Genomic DNA, 23,214 nt, shown 5'->3' with positions numbered 1-23,214 from the left:
AGGTCTAGACACACTCATAGGTACAGCCCTCCTCCATCCAGCAGCTTTTGGGACATTTGAGAGATTTTCTGCTCATTCCACCCTCTCAAGGGCTAGTTTTACAAGTGGTTGTTTGGCCCATAATCCTTGTGCATACGGTACATGTTAGCAGTTATTTTTACTTGCATTTCTAATAAAGCCAAAGCCAACACAGTTCCTTTTTCTTTGCACACCAGCCTCACAGGTATCAGCAACAATGCATAGAACTCTGTGTTTGTTAACTTACTTTTTTTTAAAGTCAAATGAAGCTAAAAAGAATTAGATGATGAAAAAGTTTAGTGACTTTCTGATAGAGCTACAGATGTGATAGAAAAATTAAGATCCAGTGGATAATCCCTACATACTATCCCATTTAAGAGATTAGACAAAATGTGAGCCAAACAACTTGACATCATGTCCCAAACTAGGAAACTTCAGGATGTAGAAACTTTATTCACAGCCACCTCCTTACAACCAAGACAGAGGAGGATGCAGAGACATGTCATGAGGAATGAAGTTGTCTAGATCTCAATTGTCTGTTTCAAAGCAATCATCTTTCATGTGCAAATTTTTTTATGCTTTGCAAATTCGACACAGACAGATCATTAGAATGTCTCATTGTCACTGCCGATGACTCACCAAGTGCAATTGTAAGCGATTCCATTTTTCAGACACATGATCTCAATCTCAAAACCCTATATTTACAGATGGATCTGAATTCTAGAGTTCAGCTCAGGCGCATTTCTTGGAACAAGTGGTGTTTTCCATACAACAGAGCACTATTAATAAATTTATGCTTAATTCCTAAAACCTGGATATGTGTTTTACATAATATGAAATGTTAATCTTCCCCCCACAACAAGGCTCAGTTGTCATAGTTATTTGATTCATTTGTCTCCACTTGTTTTGGCCAGAAAAAGCCTTTCTGCAGAGCTAAACTCTCAGAAAAAAGTATCTACACTTTAGGATATTTCAGATAAAACAAACAAAAATCTTATCTTTTAATGTCATTCCACTATTGCAGCCAAACTGCTGGATGCACTTTAAAATGATAAAGAAAACTATGAGACTGCATACTGGCTGACACACTGTTGATTTTAAACATATTTTAAAGGAAGTATGATTATAATCAGAATTATGATCATAGCCCATTATGCTTGAAATATCAGGTGCCAAATTTAACTCACTCAAGAATTTACCGCACCCTGGCACCAGATTACTCAGCAAGAAGGATGAAGTGATATAAATAATGCTTCCTTGCAGTTTTTAAAATTTGCTAAGGCTGGAAGGACACAATATAATCACCCTTCTTGGGTTTACAAACATAAGCAAGAACATGAAAGTAACATTTACCAGTTTCACTTTATTGCTTAAATACAATAATGCAGCAAGGGATGGGACAGCAAGAAGTACTGTGCATACATATATGCCTGTGACTTTGCAAAAAAAAACCTGCTGTACGTTTACAACAATTAAGGTAAGTGAAAAACTTAATCTGTTCTTGAGAACACTGTTAGAAAAAATTATAGCAATGCAAATTAGAGTTGAGGTTTCACGGCTACTCTTTTAGGGCCTGATTCATAATCAGGTAAATTAGGAATAACTCAATTTACGTCAAAGGAGTTACAGTGGGCATAATAAGTAAAGGTGAATTAGGTCCTCAATGATAAATGTGTACAAAATGGCAGACATATAAATGTAACAGAATGAGAAGCAAAATGTTTTTCTCAGTAGTTACTGCTGAATGGTAAATTTAAGATGGGACATCAACAAGTAGATGCTGTCAATCTTATGAAATCAGCATTACTTTGAAAAGGAGTGTTTTTCTCAACAACAATCATTTTTTTCCTTGTTCATAATAACTTTGTAAGTGCATCCTTTCCATTGGAAGATTGTATGTAAATACTTGGGACTTACCGGTTATCTGTTTTCTTAACTTTTCAATTTCTTCTTTTAAGCTTTTAATTTCTAGATCTTTGCTTGCTGTTATTGGACCATCCACAGTTGAATACTGTAAAGCCTGGACTGTCTGGGTGGATTCTAAAAACAAAGAAGAGTATCACGAGACAAGCCTTCCACACTTCCCCAATATACTCTTTAAGATGTCAGAAGAAAGTGACACTATTGATAAATAGAGAATTGCACAAAATCGTCTCTATAGCAATGATAGAAGACTGGAAAAAAACAGGAGGAATTGAAAATTCATACTGAAGAGAAGAAATTTTACATACTTGACCTTACTGGTTCCAGCTGCTTTAATTGGAATGTTAAAAGCATTGATTATTGATTATAACCTGTTCAGGAAAGATAGCACAGGTGGAGAAGTGACATTCTACACTAAGGGCACAATTACAAGTAATTGGTAACTCAGAAGCACAGGATCTTTAATACATATGGATCAATGTATTAACCACCAGACCATCAAATCAAACTAGAGATCAGGATGAGTTACTCCATAAACACCTGTCTTTAATGTGTGTGGGGGGAAAATTGTAGTGTTACAAGGCACTTCAATTTGGTAAATGCATGCTGGAGATCTCATCCAGCCAGTAGTAAATCATCATTAGAGTTTCTAAAAATTATAGATAATTTTCTAACACAAAAAATATTACATCCAGCATGAGGGAAGGACATTATTATAATCGATAAAGATGAATTAATCACTGGACCAAAAGTTGGTGGGTGCCTAGGGACCAGTGATTATGAACGGATTACATTCAATATGGGCAAACAGAAGACAGGTCCAACCAGTAATATACACACTTGGTACTTCAAAAGGGGTAATTCCCCAAAGCTCAAGAAAATTATGAGTGACACTGATTGAGAGGAAAAGCTTAGACAAAAAATGCGAATGATAATTGGGAGATTTTTTTAAGCAGAGTTTATTAGATGGCTAAAAAGCCATGATTCCACAATCTTCAACTAAAAGCCCATCCTGGTTTGGGGGCGAGGGAAGACAGAAATTATAAATAAAAAACAATATATACTAAATTGAAAAAAGGGGGAATAGATAACAATTGATATAAATTAGAAGTTATGATGTTCAGAAAATTGACAAGGAAAGCTATCATCATCAGGGAAAAATCCATAGATAGCAGGGCTAAGGACAAGAAGTTTTTTAAAAGTATACTAGGAACAAAAGAGATGGTAAAATGTGAATCATGAAGAAAAGGCAGAGTGTTCAATTAATATTTTTGGTCTGTATTGGAAAGAAACAGGATGGTGTGGTTGTATCACATGGGGATGAAGAAGTAATGGAAGTTACCCAGTGCACAGGTAGGGTAATAGGGTGCAACAGAGTGAACTGTCACATGGGGGTGGGAAGGAAACCAAAAACAAAATACCCAAGAAGCTGACTCTAATTAGTATTCCTCTCAAAGACTGCTGGGAGTGGAAGGGGTGTGGGCCTATATAAGTTAGATCCAGCTCATTCCAAGGAAGAGAGAGAAGGATGAGGCAGTGCTCTGGAAGACTGGAGCTGTATCTAGGCGTGCCTAAGGAAAAGAATCAGGGGCAGGAGATTGAGCAAACACCCGCTGAGCAAAAACTGGGTTTGGGGAGAGCTGGGCACAGGCTGGGGCTTGCCTCTACAGGAAACAATGGACTTATTATGGAGGTAAAAAAACTGTGGAGAAATGGAATGAAGTATTTTGGGTGCAGATGATGATGATGATGATGATAATAATTAAACACCCTTTTGTGTCTATCACTGCATTCTCTCTAGCTTTTTTCTGGGGGGAGGTGAGGAGCGTTGTCTGGCCCTGTGTTTTGTGGTGGTCAGGTCATCCTGGCTCAGAAAACCTGGATAATTTGCATTCAAGGATCCTAAAAGAGTTGTCTGAGGAGATCTCTGGCCCTCTGATGTTAATTATGAATAACGCTTAGAATATCATGAAAATTCCAGTAGACTAGAAGAGTGCTAATGTTGCGCCATTATTCAAAAAGGAAAGCAGAATGACTTGGGAAACTACAGGCCCATTAACCTGACATAAATCTGAACCAAAATAATGGAAAAGCTGATTTGGAAATCAATTGAGAAAGAATTAAAAGATACGAATATAATGAATGGCAGTCAACATGGTTTTATGGAAAATAGGTCTTGTCAAACAAACCTGATTACATTCTTCCATGTCATTACAGGTTTGGCTGATAAAGGCAACTGTATAAGTATAATATATTAAGACTTCCGTAAGGCATTTGACTTAATATCACACAACATTCTGATCAACAAATTAGTGCTATACAATATCAATAAAACACAGTCAATGAATTAAGAACTGGCTAACTAACAGATCTCAAAAAGTAGGGGAAATGGGGAAATCACGGAATGGTGTTGTTTCTAATGGGACGACTCAGGGATTAGTACTAAGATTGCTGCTATTTACATTTTTCCTCAAGGATCTGGAAGCAAATATAAAACAATTGCTGATAAAATTTGCCAAACATGGATGAGTTTTGGCCCATTCAAGCAAAATGTGTTTTAATACAGTCAAATGCAAAGTGATACATCTAGGAATAAAGAATTTGGATCATACCTCAGAAACTATATCCTGGCAAACAGTGATGCCAAAAAGGATTTCGAAGTCATAGTGGACAAGCAACTGAACATGAACTCGCAGAGTGATGGTGTGGCAAAAGGGGCCAATAAAGTCATTTGATGTATAAAAAGGAGGAGGTTATTTTATCTCTGTATGTGGCATTGGTGAGATCGATATTGGTGTTCAAATTTTAAAAAATATATTGAAAAAACTGGAGAGGATACAGAAAAGAGCCACAAAAATGAGGGCTGGAGAAAATGCCTTACGGCAGGGGTTCTCAAACTGTGGGTCAGGACCCCCAAGTGGGTCACAATCCCATTTTAATGGGGTCACCAAGGCTGGTGTTAAGACTTTCTGGGGCCGAGGGCCGAAGCCGAAACCCTAGCCCCATCACCCAAGGCTAATGTTACATGCCTCCAGCCTAGGGCAGAAGCCCTTGGGCTTCAGCTTTGGGCCCCTCACCCGGGGCAACAGAGCTCAGGCGTGGGGCTTGGGCGGGCTCGGTCTTTGGTCCTCCCTCCTGGGGTCGTGTGGTAATTTTTATTGTCAGAAGGGGGGTCATGATGCAATGAAATTTGGAGAACCACTGCCTTACAGTGAAAGACTTTAAAAACTCAGTTCATGGGGAGAAAATACAAGGTACTAAAGGGCTCTTTAATATAGCAATGAAACGCATCACAAGAACCAATGGCTAGAAACTGAAGTCAGACAAATTCAAATTAGAAATTAAACACAAATTTCAACAGTGAGGGTGATTAACCGCTGGAACAAACTACTCAGGGAAGTGGTAGATTCTCCATCTCTTGATGTCTTCAAATCAAGATTGGATGCCTTTCTGGAAAATGTGCGTTAGCCAAACATAAGTTATGCTTTAGTTAAAGACAAGTTATTAGATTCAATAAAGGGGTAACTGGATGAAAATCAATGACCTGTCAGACTAGATGATCTAATGGTCCATTCTGGCTATAAACTATATGGATCTATGAAAAATGTGTGTGCTGAGGTATATTAAACAAACACATTGGTTAAGCTTTCAAACACTGGTGCCTAAATTGTGGTTACAATAATGTGTGTGCGCTCAAAAAAGCGGGAAATGAGAACAAAATAAAGAAACAAGGGATACTTCAGAAAATCCAAACAATCCATACTATTTGAATGCCTCTAAAGAAGAAAGAACAACATACTGTACCTTACACTTAAAGATGAGCCTTGCTTTGTAAGGTTGTACACTAATTTCTGTATTATAGCTTTCCCTGCCTCTCTGTAAACGGACTAAGGCTCAATGCTGTAAAGACCTACACATGTGAATATCCCCACTGGCATCAATGGAATTACTTGCATACATAAAGTTAAGAACAAACTTTGCAAATGTTTTTGTAGGATGGGGACTTTAAATCATACAATTTTCACTTGCAAAGTGCCAACATATCTTCAGTAGGTGCCAAATACACAAATCTAGATTCTCCCCCTCCCGCCCCCCAGATTATAAGTATGTAGTGTTCACAGCTGGAGTAATAACCAACCCATGGCTTCAGTGAATTCAACAGATTGTAAGTGGCATTTATGGGATGCTTTAGGAATTTTAAAAAAAATGTAATGTCATTTATCAATAGAAATAATGAAGCGGATTAATTTCCAAGGGGAAGCATTCCAGGAAACATTTTAATTTTTTTCCATAATATGAAAAGCACTTCACAAAAACTACAGCCTAATCCAACTGAAAGTGACAAAATGGTCTTTTTAATTGCTTTACCTTGCAGTTTTCTACTGAGTTCAAGTTTTTCCTGCTCCAGGCGCCTTATTCTCCTCTCATAAGCTTCTGTTGCTAAGCTATCCTCCAAAGTCCTTTGAACACTGGCATCAAGGTCCATAGAGGGTGGTCCAGCTGTAATTCTTAGACAACTGCGGTCTGAAAGCACACTGAAAAAAAGGATTTTAAATGTTAATGTTAGAAAAATAAATAAAATTAAATTAAAGCAGTTGGCTAGACCAGTAAATGATTGATGGAAAAATTTAAAACACAGTAAAAAAAAAAAAAAAAAGAACTTTCTAACCACTGTAGCAACTCAATTAGGGAAACCAACATTAGTACTTTGATATCAATTTAACGTATTATTATTAGATGGAAATTAGTGTATTTTGGTCGTCTCCTCTGTAATTAATTTCTCCCAGATTTCTAACTTAATTTCCCCATTGTAATGTTTGTTTTTGAAAAAATGACAGTTAAGAAATTTCAGAATTTAAAATGGAGACATTTCCAGATCCTCCTCATGAAGACATGTATGTAACTATATAATGAAAGTGATAGGAACCTGATTTTGCAAGCACTTATGCTCATGCTTAATTTTATTTAGATGAGTAGTTTATCTGAAGTCAATGGAACATCCCATGTGAGTACCATTAAGCACACGTTTGGCAGAGCCTTGGCTTTTTGGTACATTAGTATTTATTGTACCTCTTGGTAAATACTGACCGAAGTTAAACTCAAATCTTGCATCAGTTGTCACATTCATCTCAACAGTAGCTAATGTCAGACACTACCAGTAAAAAGTGAACAAAGACCCTACTCTCTTCTTCAATTCCTCCAAAAGGCTCGCTTCTTCTAGGAAAACTATAAACTCTAGCCAACATAGTTAAACAACTTCTTGATTCCGTTAATATTTAAGGGGCATGAAAGGACAGGAAAGAAAATAATTTAAAAAACAGTTAAAGCTGATACTTTCTCTGGGTCTCCCAGTGCATCTTATCTTATCTGTGTGTGTCTTTTAGGGTGAAATTCACATGTTGGCTGGAAGCTAGAATAAGATCTTAAAATAGGCCTTATGTGGGGCACAGACCTTGTGCTGGCTCTCTGCACAGGAGTAAATTGCACTCATAAGGTATGTCTACACTGCATGCTTCTTTCAGCAGCATGTAGAATACATACGTACACAGCCCTCCTAGCACAGATATAAACAGCAGTGTAGCCAGTGAGGCATAGCTTAGGCAAGCAGAGTAAAGACACGCCTGAAGGGTGTGAGTACGTATGCAAGTACGTACCCTATGCCAGTGCTGAATTTGTAATGAAAGAGGTGCTGGGGCTCAAGCAGTATTTTTACTTTCGTGACTGACGGACCAAGCCCAGAGGTGCCAGAGCTAAGAACTGCCAAGCCTAGAGGTGCCAGGGCTTAGCCATGACATAAATCAAGCACTACCCTATGCGCTCTATATTCACCCAAACACTGTCCCCCTCGCTACACTGCTATTTTTAGCAATGTAGCATCCTGCTACCTCCCTGCTACTAGAGTCTTTCCCCATCACAGGAAAAGACTCCCTCCAGCGGAGAAAGGCTCTGGAAGGGGAAAGGCTTGGGCAGCTCCATCACTGAAGAGCCTCTTCTTACTGCAGGGAAAGGCTTTGACAGCTCCCTGCTGCTGGAGCCCATCCTTGATGCAGGGCAAGACTCCGGCAATGGGGAAAGGCTGAGACTTTCCCCATGTCTCCCCACCTGCCAGAGTCTTTCCTTGCCACAGTGAAAGGTTCCAGCAGCAGTGAGCCGTTGAAGCCTTTCCCCAGCACTTCCCCTCCGCCAGAGTCTTTCACTATCTGCATAGCTATACACTGTAGTGTTGACACAGCCTGCTTTTTACTACAGCATGTATCTACTAGTACACTACATGTCACCACCAGTGATGTGTAGTGAAGACATAGCCTGAAGCTAGGTCTGCACTACAATGGCATTGCTGCAGTCCACCACTGTAGTGTAGACATTTGCTACAGTGAAGGAAGAGGTTTTTACGTTGCTATTCCTAAATCTAGAGGTGGTAGCTAGATCAATAGAAGAATTCTTCTGTCGACCTAGCAAAATCTGTACCGGGGCACAGGTTGGCTTAACTAATTCTCAGGGGCATGAATATTTCATACCTTTGAGCAATGTAGCGAAGTCAAGCTAACTTTTAGGTGTAGACCAGGCCTAAGAGAATTGGCTCCTTCAGGCAGGGTCTGATTTTAGATGTGTCCTACACAACTACTGAGCATATAATAATCTGCTTAATAAAACCATTTTCCTCAACAGCCAAGTGCAGTTGTTTCTTCATGCTCTTTATTTCATAGGTTTACATAAACTTGTGGCACACAACAGATCAGAAGTTTAGCACATTCATATATCCACGATACTTTGACAACTGAAGAACTCTGACTTACCAGCTACTTGTATATGTAAAACCCACGAATGGCAGATGATGACCAGAAAATGCAGTATGTGTTGGTGGAGGCATTGTCTCCTAGGAGATAAAAGAATATCTGGGTAAGCTGAATTCTACCAATTTGGAAAAACATTACTGGATAGTATTGAGTCATCAAATGTTAGTGCTGCTATTTCACTAACCAGATCCACAATGATCTTTATTTGAAGATTAAATATGAAACAGCAAAATCTAAACCTGTCTTTGAATTAAAGATACAAATAGTTCGCAGGAAGAGGACTTTTTTATTCAAATGTGGTATCATTAAAGGTTATTATGGAAATTAAAAGCTGGATCATTATTTTCCTTTCTCCCTAAGGATTCTCTAAGATGCTGTCAGAGCACAAAACAGCATCTTATATTCTTCCCTTTACTTTCCCTACCTCTTGAGTCAACTTGTTCTCCCTCTCTGCAGTCTGTCAATCCAACTCCTGAGATAGCCTAGTGATTTTCCTAGAGGGAATGTCACTCAGAGTTGTTGCTGGAAAGAATGACACAATAGGATGCTCAAACTCCATCCACAGTGCTTCTAGTTCCTGCCAGCCCAGAAACAACACACCAAGCTCAAGCCTTGAACTCTGATCCTCCATGTGCTAACATTTTGGGCTAGTCTACACTAGACTGTACAGAGGTACTGAACCGCTGTAGTGCTGCTTGTGCAGACACTCTATGCTGACAGGAGAGAGCTCTCCCATCGGCATAATTATTCCATCTCACTGAGGGGCAGTAGCGTTGTTCACACCAGCGCTTAGGTCAGTGCAAGTTAGGTCACTCAGGGGGTGGCTTTTCCATACCCCTGAGCGACTTAAGTTATACTGAAGTAAGCACTAATGTGTACAAACCCTAAGATATCACGAGGCCACACAGCTGCAATCACTATGGGGGGATGGAGAGGGGTGCTCCAAATGCCGTAATATCCTCTTCAATAACGGTGCAAGATTCATGCCTTTATACTCCTGTTTATCTCCCAGATTTTCTTATGTAGCTGCATTCTATTACATCATTGCTCACCAGAAAAAACTCATTTTGAAGAACAATATCACCTTGAAAGCTCTAAAAGGGCCTGTCATTTTAAGAAAGGGTTAAATTTTAGGAAAAGATGAACAAATGTAAAGGTGGAAAGCAACTCTCTACATGTGTTTTTTATAGTTTTGCATGCTAAATCAAGCAGGAAAAGACTGAGAACAACATGTTATTCAGAAAACCAAAGCCAAGTTTTAATGACAGTTTTGGATAGCATTACAGAAGAATCTTAACCTCTTGACACTCGGAGTCAAGAATTTCTAGCCTAAGTACTGTAATAACTTCTCAGAGCTACAGCTTAGTACACAACAGTCCACAGCCTTTTAGTGATTATGGATGAGTCCTCGTGGTCATTGATCATCAGAAAAAAAATTAAAAATTAAAATGTATGAACTATACATATTTTAAAAATGAATGTCAAAAACTATACAGGACTTTCTTAATTAGCATAATGGGCACTGTAAAATCTAAAGGATGGTTGGATAGAAATAGGCAGTGAGAAAAAAATTCCTTGATTTCTGCATTCTTTTTATCCTCATATTTAGAAGATTTAGTTTGGAAAACACTTTATCTAAATAAAAATTTAGAAAAATAACTAATCCATATTTTTGGGGAGTCAAATAACCTCTGATTGCATCCCATGTTTAATTTCAAATTCTAGTACATGACATCTAATTAGAACACTCATTGGTATGTACAAGATTTTCTATGACTATACATGCATGTTTGCTTTACAATCACTGTTGCAGATAGTCTTCATATGCTCTCAGTCCTCTTCTGGGATTCATAGATTGTATTTGTGGTAGAAGAATCCCCTTCCAAAACTTCATATCAGCAGAAGTAACAGTGAACAAATCATTCCCACTGATATATGAAAATTCACCAATCAGGGAGTAGTAGGAGTTAGAACGAAAGAAAGCAAGTTCAAAAATTCATATGGAAGTGAAACATTCTTTTGGTCATGGGCAGAAATTTAACGATAGAAAACATACTTCAACATGCAAAAATCAAATGGTTGAAGAGATTGCCCATAATTTGTCAGTTCCCAACTCCTTGCAATCCCAGACCATTTCTCCTTACTCTCATTTGGAAACCTTTATACTCAGATAGCAGAAATAGTGAAAATGGCATTAGATCATTCTAGAAGATACTCTTCCAAATTAAACTGGCAATCAAAATTTGGAGAAGCAATGTTTAACAGGAGATGATCTTTTACTATGCAAGCAAAGAGATTTGGTGGTTCAGGAAGCATATCCGAAGTTTGTAAAATTGGAATTAAGATTCATAATCAAAATTTGAATTATTCCATTTACCTGCACATAACCCCTCATAATAATGACCGTACCTACTGAGTGTGATATTTTATTTTTTACTGTGAAGCGACATATTTTACAAAAAACAGCATCATAACAACCTCTTGAGTGGAATATAAAAACTTAGTATAAACAAGCCTCAAACATTTTAGTCTGAAAGTACCAACATAATGCACACTAGAATTTAAAGGAGCACAAGTAATTTAGGACTGAAATTAAGATTTTGCCTTAAAAATAAATAAAAGGTGGTTACAGAAGGAGACATTCATAGATTTGTTAAGAAATTATTTTGTTTTAATTCAGCAAATACAGTTTTAGGCCTGATCCTGCGAACACTTATGCACATGCTTAATTTTAAGCATAGTCTATTGACAACTAGAGTGACCACGGCTGACGGTGTTGCACCAGGCATCAGATAGTGAAGTTCCCAAATCTGGCTCAAGCCTTTAAATCCATGATTCTCTGGGATGGCCCTGCAGGCAGTGCCATGCAGGGTCAGAGCAAGCACCCCTTTGTGTATCGATGGAGAGTTTCAGAGCACAGTGTGGATTTTTTATGCATCCTGATGATATAGCCAAAGAGCAGGTAATACAACTTTCAAATGTAATGAATGACTGAAGAAGCCCAAATCTCTACAAGACTGACACTTCACACAAAGTCAAACCACGTTATGCTCAGGATTTGGCTCCTGACAGCACATATGGAATGTCTTTAGACACTCAAAGTCTCCCTGTGAGAGGGTCCAGGTTTCTGACCAATACAGCTGTACAGGTAGGATATTAGTTTTATAGATGCTAAACTTTGTCTCAGGGCAAAGACGTTTGTGTCTGTAAGCAAGACAAGGACTTCATCAGGAGGAGGCAAAACCTATTCATTGAGGAACATCCAATTTGCTACAACCATTTAAACTATACTTGCAGCCTAGGTAGATGAACTAGTCAATACTCTTCACAGTCCTTGATTACCAGTGATTCTTGTGGCCCAGCTCCGAGGTTCTGTACCCTGGTTTTCTGCCATGAGATGTTCAACTCTATCACAGAAGTGGCATCTTGGAGATCTTGGCAGATGACTTCTTCACATGCAGGAAAGCATTGTCGACATAGTCTTGATTGGTGAATACTTCTTGACCAACCTTGATTCAGATGTGCGGCTCAGCAAGTCTAAATATCCAGGCAATAACTTGACAGAATAGCACCGGGACAAGAATGCATCTCTGCCACACACCAGTTGTTTCTTAAAAGTGCCTCGGAACCAGTTGACATTGGTCTGCATCAACTTTTCCTAAGTGTGGGCATCAGGCAAAATACCAGCAGAATGGAAAGATGGCATCATAGTGCCCCTATAGAAGGGCAAAGGATCTCACACTGAGTGTGGCAACTATAGGCTGACATCATTATCATCAGTCCTTGAAAAGGTCTTTGCTCACGTTTTGCTTAGTAGGATGCAACCTCTCCTCAAGAGTCATTGTCATCTTCAGCAACCAGGTTTCGCTGTTAGGCAGTTGACAATAAATGCTGTCCTTACCTCAGCCAGAAGCAGGAGGGTACACCTAGAATTTAATCACCTGCTTCGTGTGGTCCACATCATCATCATCAAAGCGGCTTAAATTTGGTCCAAAGGTCACTGCTTTGGCTCACATTGAACAGAATGGAGTTCCAGATGATCTGCTAAATGTGGTGCACAATCTTCACTCTGGTATTGGTGCAAGACAGCATGTTGGTTCACAGCTTTTGCCACATTTTTACACAGTGAGAATACCAACATACTTAAAGTTAAGCACATTTGCAGAGCCAGGGCCATACCATTTTGGAGGTTTTTTTGGTGGGCAAGGAGGAAAAAGAGGGAGGTGAGAGATACACTTTGGAAGGAACATATATTTGAATGTTCTCAGGTGATTTGGGGAACCCAGATATACTACAGATGTACTACTGCACAGTATCTGAAAGGATAACTGACTGGTCTTATCTCACAATTACTGCAAAATAGCTAAAAATACATTGGATTTAAAAAAAAATCTTTCAGATCGAGTAATTTAAGGTTTAAGTAAATTAAGGTTGTATTATTAACTATTTCTTCATTAAAATTGTGCATATTATTACTGCAATCTTGAAAGGGTCCCTTTTAAAAATAATGTCAACTTAGTATAAAAGTAGAATTGAGTGGAAATTGTCAAGCTTTGGCCCCAGGTTCTACAATGGGATACGCTAGCACAGACCCCTGAAATGTCCCACTGAGGTCATTGGGACTCCACAGGAGTGCAAGAATCCATACTACTAGACCACGCTGCAGAATTGGGACCTTTGTTTCTACTGTCACAATAAAACAAATTTCATTTCAAAGCAGAAAGGGGTGGCGGAAGGATTAAAAGAAGCGATCACAAACAGTCTAATGAAAAGATGACATAAAGGAGATAGGATAGTTATCTTCAGTTATGTAGCTGCAAAGTGATAGATGCAGTTTTAACCCTTGCAGGATTTCTGAAGGAATACACTGATGTTTTGTGGACTGCTGCAAAAGGATCAAGATATAGATTTTCTGCAATTTTCAACACACTTATGCTGATAGTACCATAAATTTAATCTAATCTAAACATATCACAGTACATACAAAACAACTATATTAAACAAATGTTGTATGAAGGTTGTAGAATCAAGCACTCAAAAGCTAGAAAATGCCAGAATTAAGGTAGCCGTGCAACCTTAACTTTACTTCCTTGTGCATATGCATGAGTATACAGTCTCTAGTTACATCATATATTACTTTTCCATAGGATCCCTGCTTCATTCAAATGTACAAGATGGACAATCATCAGTAAACATGGCAGGTACTTAATATTTATTTTTATCTCCAGGATTGAATGTGTGGTCCCTTACCTCATTTACTGCACAACATCCAAATCCTGCACCGTATACAAAAAATGTTAATGTCCTCGTGGACTTTACTATGGAATGACCATAGTATCTGAGTAACTTACAAACATTAATGAATTTTTCTGAGAATATCTCTGAGATAGGGAGGTATTATCATTCCCATTTTGCAGATGGGGACTGAGGCAAAGAAATATTAAGGCCAAAATTTGCAACAACATTTTTTAAAATGGCCATTAATTTTGTGTCAGATTTTTCAGAGGTTCTGAGAATCCACAGATGCACTTCAAAAGGAGTTGGAGGGCTCAGCATTTCTGAGAAACAGACCTAAGTGTTTCACATTAGGCACCCAGAAAATGAAGTCTAAACAATTAGTGTCCATCTGTGACAATTTAAGTGACTTGCCCAGTATCACATCAGATGTCTCCGGCAGGGATAGATTCTAGTTATATTTGGTTAGAGTCAAATGACAATCAGAGGAGCACTGTTCCTTTCCTCCAGAGATCCTGTGGAAAAAATTGTATGTGATCAGGTACATGAAGGCAGTATAACATATATCCATACTGGTATCCTTAATTCTGGCACTTCTACTTTTGAGTGCTTGACTTTGCAACCTTCATGTTCTTTTAACATATATCTTTGTATGTAAGTTTAAAAAACTTAAGAAAAATGAAAAAACAAATAATCAAAAACTTATGTAAAACCGTAGACATTCCCTACACAAGCTGACTCTAAGACCTTCAGCTATATAGCACGGATCTCTACCACGTGAACTGCAGTAGGAAGGGCCTTTCCACATTCCATTATGACAAAAGGCATGTTGATGCAGGAAAACAGCAGGAGCGGGAATTAATTTTGTCTATGTCCTACCTGGAGGTTCACGTCAGTTTGGCTGCATCAGAATAATACAGAACACGCAATGGAGCCTGGGAGCATATAGAGTGCAGCTGGCATGTCCAAAAATTCAGAAGCAAGTGCTGAACAAGCATTACTGCACATGTGCAAACAGCAGATTTTTATGACTTATAATAAATCTGGGTGTATTCTCACAGGGACAGCTAGAGGCAACTCTCTGATGCTAGGACTGTCCCCTCACCAAATTTCAAAGTTCCTGTTCAAAACCATGGAATTGCTAAAACTATTAAATAAATGACTGGACATTTTTTTTAGCAGGGGTTAAACTACTTATTTATTATCTTTCTTCTTGAAAATAGCTGAACCATTTTCACTCAAACATTCAAAAAATTCAACCTGAGGCAGAGATCAGGCATGGAAAATTTCAGTTACAGTGATTAAAAATTGGCACAAATGTGAGCCATTTTGAGTGGAGGGTTATAATCCACAGTGATAGAATAATAAAGTTACGTATACATTATTCTTTATTATTCTGGGCTAAGGATATGTCTACAGTGCAATTAACCACCCGCGGCTGGCACATGTCATCTGACTTGGGCTCACAGGGCTCAGGCTATGGGGCTCTAAAACTGTGGTTTAGACATTCAGCCTCAGGCTGGAGCCAAAGCTCAGGACCCCTATGGGGCCTGGGCTCTAGCTTGAGCCTGACCATCTGCACCAACCTCACAGCCCTGCAGCCCAAGCCCAGCAAGCTCAAGTCAGCTGACACCTAGGGGTTACAATGGACGAGAAGCTGGATATGAGTCAACAGTGGGCCCTTGTTGCCAAGAAGGCCAATGGCATTTTGGGATGTATAAGTAGGGGCATTGCCAGCAGATCGAGGGACATGATCGTTCCCCTCTATTTGACATTGGTGAGGCCTCATCTGGAGTACTATGTCCAGTTTTGGGCCCCACACAACAAGAAGGATGTGGAAAAATTGGAAAGCGTCCAGCGGAAGGCAACAAAAATTATTAGGGGACTGGAACACATGACTTATGAGGAGAGGCTGAAGAAACTGGGATTTTTTTAGTCTGCAGAAGAGAAGAATGAGGGGGGATTTGATAGCTGCTTTCAACTACCTGAAAGGGGATTCCAAAGAGGATGGATCTAGACTGTTCTCAGTGGTAGCAGATGACAGAACGAGGAGTAATGGTCTCAAGTTGCAGTGGGGGACGTTTAGGTTGGATATTAGGAAAAACTTTTTCATTAGGAGGATGGTGAAACACTGGAATGCGTAACCTAGGGAGGTGGTGGAATCTCCTTCCTTAAAAGTTTTTAAGGTCAGGCTTGACAAAGCCTGTCTGGGATGATTTAGTTGGGGATTGGTCCTGCTTTTAGCAGGGGGTTGGACTAGATGACTTCCTGAGGCCCTTCCAACCCTGATATTCTATGATTCTATGACACGGGTCAATCGCAGGTGGTTAATTGCATTGTAAACATCCTAAGTGTCTCATCCTGCAAACTTATAAGTATATGTGCAACTTTCTTCGAGTACCCACACTGATTTCTACACAACTTGAGTAAATTTATTCATCATCTTAAGTGTTTTCAGGATCAAGCCTCATTCCTTGGATGAGCATTTGTATCTGCTTCATACACAGCATCAGTGGGTATCATACAGAACCAAAGCATTCTGAAATTTCAGAGCCAAATTTTGGAAACCTCTGTAACAAATGAAGAAAATCAGGATTTGGAAAAAAGTGAATCTTAGACTTACAGAGTTTTTTAAACAATCGTCATCCACATCAAAGTTTGATGTATCAGTTGGACTACTGACTTCAGGGATGTAAGGTGCTTCACAGTTCCGAATGTTATCCCATTCAATCCCAGCAAAAAATGGGTGGTTCTTAAAGTCTTCTATCCCATTTTGCCCAAGTCGATGCTCCCTGCTGCAAATGAGCCTTCGAATGAGGTCCTTGGCATTTTCAGACACATCTGTCACTTGTGCAGGAAACTGAAACCTCTCCTTAAAGAATAAAACAGGAGGAAATAGTTTATTACCAAGAAAATGTCACAAAAGTCAGGTTCCTTCGTGATTCTTTCTGTACAGAAAGATAGAGCTTTGCAAATACTCAGGCTCTTACTGTTAAATTAATGCAGTAAGTTTCTAGGAAAAAATCTTCCCCAGATGATAAAAAGTATTGAAAATGCTATAACTGTCTCCTCCTTTTTTATTTATTTAAATGTCTCATGTACATTTTTGGATTCTATCTTTGCCTCCAGGTGGAAGAATGTTTAATGATCTCTTTCTTAAGCCAAAAAATGGATCCACCAGCAAAAAACAGAAGAAGAGTGATGTAGCATAGCCAAGACTTACTCCTTGGAGTGAACTAATAGCCACCATTGTATATCCAGGTTTTTAGTTTTGGACTATCTTATTCAAAAGCAAAGCCAATTGCAATTCATAACCACAAAATGTACTGTATGGAAACCAAATTTATATTTCAGATTTATGAACATGAATACGATCATTACATAAGAACTCTCTTTATAAACAGACCTTGAAGCTAACCCTTTTTATTCACTAAAATTAGTTCACAAAAGATAGAAAAAACACTAACTTTGTGGTTCATTATTTTCCCGTAGGTCTCCACCAATGACTCTGCATAAAAGGGTGTCTCTCCATAAAGCATTTCATACATGCAAACACCTAGGGACCACCAGTCACACTCAGGTCCATACTTCCCTTTTCCATCTTCCATGGCCTGCAGGATTTCTGGAGAGATGTAGTCTGGAGTTCCAACTGCTACCGAAGACTGGACCTGGGGAGTTAGCATTTCCATGAGTAAAAATGACATACACAGTTACAGACAGTAGTGCCAGGGGTGGAGAGAGAGGTTGAGGGGGACCACGTGCACGTGTAAGTTTATAATTCAAATTATAAACAGTGAACTCTAATACAAAAGGGGGGTTTCTAAATAACAATTGAGAAAAAAAATGTTCTCGTGTCAGAGCCACTTCAGTGTTTCAAACCTAAAGTTCTGAAAAAATTTACTGGGTAATCTAATAATTTACTTTTGCTGTGAACTGTGATGAATGCCAAAAATAAGGCAGTTTTGAGCCTGCAGTTATTATCTCCCTGATAATCGCACACGTTATTAATTCCGATGCTTTGTAACACTTCAGGGCATGACTATCACACTGGAATTACATTCTTGTCAGATACACCACACATTGTATAAGTTTAAACACAGTACTGCAATAGGATGAAGTAATGATTACGGCATGAGGCTCAAAATTGAGTCTTACACCTTTCCAATGGATATGTATTAATTTTGATTATATGCCCTCCCTTTATTAACTTTTGTTAATAAAATGAAATAAAAATGCACTTAAAGACAGAATTCAGATGGAATGCAGATATATTCTGAACTGAAACCAAATATTGTAAGGTTTCAGAGTAGCAGCCGTGTTAGTCTGTATTTGCAAAAAGAAAAGGAGTACTTGTGGCACCTTAGAGACTAACAAATTTATTTGAGCATAAGCTTTCGTGAGCTATGAAGTGAGCTGTAGCTCATGAAATCTTATGCTCAAATAAATTTGTTAGTCTCTAAGGTGCCAAAAGTACTCCTTTTCTTTTTGCGAATACTGTAAATACTTATAAAACTGTACAAATGCTATCACTGCCATTAATAAAAATGTGCACTTAAAAATGACATTTCCTTCACAAATAGGACTTCTTTATGAGCAGAAATTTCACTGGCAAGTAGAGGACAGAAAGGAAAGGTGGTTGAGGGGAGGTCATAGCTGTATCATTCTTTCTAATTTACCGTTCCATCTTCCATCAGTTTCAGACAAGAACCAAAATCTGCTAACCGAATATGTCCATTCATATCCATCAAGATGTTGTCTGGTTTAATGTCCCTGCAAATGAAATGTATTCAATAATTAGCATGAAGAAAAAGCATAATGCATCCTCCTGGCCAATAACTTTGAAACTTGTTTTTTCATTCACTGACAGTGCAACATCATTAGACTGAGTGTAGTGGCTCACTAGATGACTTAATTCATAAAACACTTGCCATCCAGTCAGTACATATAGTTGGAACTTTTTCAGTGAAGCATGTGGAGATTTAACCATGTAACTCCCATTAATCATATTAATAATCATGTGGTTAAATTCCACACATCACAGACAATTTACACCTGTATACATATAAAGAAAATAATGGCAGAGTGTCTGCATAGTCCTATGCATTCCTTATACTGTGCTATTATCTAATACTTTACTGAAATAACAGAGATGTCTAAATCATTTCAAGATGTCTAGAGGAGTACTCTTAAGTGACATACTGGCACTAGGCTAAGAAAACATCTCCCGTATGTAACTGTGGAACAAAGTTACAACAAATAATTTGTGCAATATTATGATTTAGCATCTTTCATCTATACATTTCTGTATTCCTACTATGTATTCCTACACCTTACACACACACACACACACACACACACACACTCACTCTTTTATTCTAGTTCATATTATCCACTCATAAGGCTAGGTGGACATTCAATCTGGAATTTGTGACAATGCCATTTCATAGATCTGCTGAAAGGTCTCTGAAGAATCCTTCACTAGCTTACAGCCTGCCCTGTTGGTGATACCCTTGTGAGTAGTCAACTTGTGTTGGTTTGAGAACCTATATTTATTTTTGGAGTCGCGCACATTTAAAAAAAAAGGATCTCTTCAAACAAACCAACAAACCACGAGCACACAGAGCTACCGCTCTCCTGTAAGAAAGCAATGGTTTTACAAACCCCACATGAACTCTGAGAATATGTCATTCATTTCTTAAGCATAAACAATTAATTCAAGAAACCTGATGACCTGCCAGCCTAATGGTGGGATTCCTGTATTATATACTGTAAACAGTGGGATTGTAGGAACAGATGTCGTCTAACTTGGCAGCCATAAATAAATAGGGCCATGTTCATCATTGACAGCTTCATGGAGCTCAACCCACATATGTCAGTAGTGTCTTTGATTCTGTGTGTGCTGCTTCTGTGACACCATCGGCCACAATCATTTCATAGGAGTCAGCTTAAGTCAGTGGCGATTTGGGATCTCTGGACCAGAAGAGTAACTCCTTGCTTGAAGTGGTATTATAACAGATTTACCCCAGCGTAATTAGGAACAGATTTTGGACCTTCACTTCCAAAGGTCCTAGTTACAAAAGTACTCCCATGAAATACCTCTAAGAGGGAAGAGCGTGGAGAAAGTGAGGGCCATAAAAGAATAAATAACTTAAGGAATTTACACCATAAATTTTGTTAAAGTACTGAGTTTATCTCAAAACTATAAAAGCCATGGGATTTAGAATTATGATTGACATCTAATAGATTGCAGGAGTTATTCCTTACAATTTAGCGGGTTTTTTTGTGGGGGGATTTTTTTTTAGATTTTTGCAGGGAGAGGGGGAAGGTGGAAGAGGAAGGGTTGTGGGGTTTTTGTAAAATGTTAAATTTAAAACAAGTTCAAAATATTTTTAAAATATGTATTAATTGTACAGCTCACTTTGTACTTAAGAGTAATGAAAACTGTGATTAGCTGTTCGTGAATTTTTATTTCACCAAATTAGGTTTTGGTTCTGTGAAGGGATCTACATAGGTAGAGCCCTGCATGGATATAAAATTTGAGTCCACATCCATCCGCGATTTGCAAACATGGTTCACGGATATCCGCATCTGCGGATATCCATGGATATAAAGCCAATATCCGCAGATTTGCAGGGTTCTATGTATAGGCATACGGTCCATCCTTGCACATAGATTTATACAGTAAGAGCGTAATCCTATAAAGGTGACGGTTTTTCATCTGAGGCTTTAATGTCTCCCAGGTAACTGAGTACACAGGGAATCTGAAAGTCATAGATTAATTGGGCCCAAATTCTGCAGCGGACTGTGTAAGGGCACACCCATATGGAGTCAAGTGCAGAACTAAGACCTTGGTGGTTAGGCATGTGAATGAGGTCCAAATGTAATCCAAATGACATCTTTTAACTATACAAATAACACAATACAAATAAATAATAATTAAAACACAGTTATAGCATTTGCCCATTAAACTGCATTTCTCAAAAATATGACAAGGGTATTAAATTCTCATCCTACTCTGACCTAAAATATTCAAAAGGAAGACCATGAATTGACTGCCACTAAGCAATGTTAGCTTTCAAAGATTTGAGCTGTTTATGAGGCATAAGAACAAAATAGGAAAAATTAGCAACTGAAAATACTAACTATTTCATTCTTATAACAACCTATAAATGATTAACATATAAATTAGAGACAAGGTGGCTGAGGTAATACAGTATCTTGTATTGGACCAACTTCTGTTGGTGAGAGAGAGATGAACTTTCAAGCTCACACCGAGCTCTTAGACTTCTTAGCTCTACTTAGCCGAAGAAGAGCTCTGTATGAGCTCAAATGTTCATCTCTCTCTCACCAATAGAAGTCGGTCCAATAAAAGATATCACCATACTTAACTTGGATCTCTAAAATCTTGGGACCAATATGGTTACCACAACACTGCATACAACCTATAAATGACTAATCAACTTTTTTCCCCCCAAATGTTGGCAAAAAGTAAACTGAATTATTCACAGGCTGAGACCTTAGTAGGCTATGCTATACCTCAGAGAATTTTTTTAAAGACTGATTTATAAACCTTTATAATTAAAGGTTTATAATGGAAAAGATGATAGATTCTATAGCACTAAGGGTAAGATGTCAAGCTTTACACACTTCAGAATAATGAAAACAGTACCAGTGAGTTTCAGGAAGCTACTGTACATGAATAATACATTTTATAATTTGTATTAACTTGTTATAGTTTGTAACAATAAAAATAGGGTTAATTTATTGTTTTGAGGGGAATTTCTTTTGTCAAAAACTGGTTGCTCTTTAGATTCTGACACTGCACCATTAAAGTCAATGGAAGCGTAGTATCAAGCAGAAAAGAAATTAATGTAGATTTATACAGATGCTAACATTTATTATGGTTGAAATTGACATAAGTACATGTTTTCAGTTTTCTGTCTATTTTCACAGATTGAAGCTCCTGACTCAATCATGATATACATTAACAGAAACATTTCTGTAAAAAGCAGAACTGTCCCTACAGCTCATTCCGCCTGACTGTCCCTTTCAAGGCAGTTTTTTGATTTTCACGAAGTTCTCAGATAAAATTATTACTGGACGTTGGTCCACTGAGTCCCCTACTTCACAAAAGTACTTGGAAGGGAACTCTCATTACTGAAGTTTAAAACATTGTTTCCATATTGTTTATGCGTACACCCTGCCTAGTCATGGAGATTGGTGGAAGTGCAAAGAATGGAGCAAACAGCATGCAAAAAGACAAGACGACGGTGGACATCCAAGGGGATCCCAGATCTCAGACAGCTATGCAAACCTGCAACTCCCTTGGCCACTGCCCTTCAAGCTCTGCTTTGACTCAGAAAAAGGATACCACAGAGTACAGGGTGGAGAGTTAATGTTGCCTTAAATATACTCAGTCCAGTATATGGCAAGTATAGGTTAATACTGTGTTATCCTGGGTACTGCTACCAGTGTGGGTAGCTAACTTTTTAAAGTATAATTGGTAAAACTACAAATTAGGCACTTCTGACTCAAGTCAAATTTAAAAACCAAACAGTCTTAGATTAATAGTATTTAGATCTTACTGCGTTTGGTAAGATCTTACTTGTTCCACTGACTTGGAAGTAAAATACTCAAAATAAAAAGCTCTATTTTCACAACATTTAGAAACAGCCACTGGTTTGGGTGACTCACTCTAACGAAGAGCTCCTGCCACTCTAGAAACACAGCAAATGCATTTATCAAAGGCAAGCAAGTATTATTAGATTTCAAATCTCAGAAGAGGGCACAATAAATAATGGCTAATTCTTAAAATGTAAACTGAAAGAAGCATTTGAGCATCCATTAAGCAACATTCTTCAGTCCCAGTTTTGCAGAATGTTGCTGACGCTACATGTCAAATAATTACTATTGCCAGTTTGAGATTTTTTTAAATGTATTTATTTTTACATTGTCCCATCAAAGTACATTTCAAATAAAAAAAACAGGAACATGCTACCAATGCCTTGGGAAACATAATTCTGGTGTGAAATGATTTGCAAAAAGTAAATCTAAAATCAAATTGCATTTCAAAATCTGGACCAAGAACAAGATAAACAAAAAACAGGAATTACCTTTGAGGCACCGTTTACCCAAGTCATCTGTCTTTCAAGATATACTCAAGAGTATTAAAAAAAAAATATGGACAGTGAGAGTTGACAGATTCCACAAAACAGAACCAAGAAAAATCTTGCTGTGATCG

General features: G+C 38.2%; 1 protein-coding gene across 1 annotated transcript in view; it reads right to left on the bottom strand.

The window, feature by feature from the left end:
* CDC42BPA (CDC42 binding protein kinase alpha) overlaps positions 1-23,214 on the bottom strand; it is a 328,701-nt gene that overhangs the window by 120,112 nt on the left and 185,375 nt on the right. The window contains 6 exon segments of the mRNA XM_043511659.1: positions 1,936-2,058; positions 6,310-6,476; positions 8,739-8,818; positions 16,597-16,845; positions 17,441-17,641; positions 18,650-18,743. Coding sequence (XP_043367594.1) covers positions 1,936-2,058; positions 6,310-6,476; positions 8,739-8,818; positions 16,597-16,845; positions 17,441-17,641; positions 18,650-18,743 — 914 coding nt within the window.

This window comes from Dermochelys coriacea, chromosome 3 (assembly GCF_009764565.3).
Source record: "Dermochelys coriacea isolate rDerCor1 chromosome 3, rDerCor1.pri.v4, whole genome shotgun sequence".
In the NCBI taxonomy this organism is placed as follows: domain Eukaryota; kingdom Metazoa; phylum Chordata; order Testudines; family Dermochelyidae; genus Dermochelys; species Dermochelys coriacea.
The sequence above is the reverse complement of the archived record's forward strand: the minus strand, read 5'-3'. Positions and strand labels throughout refer to the sequence as shown.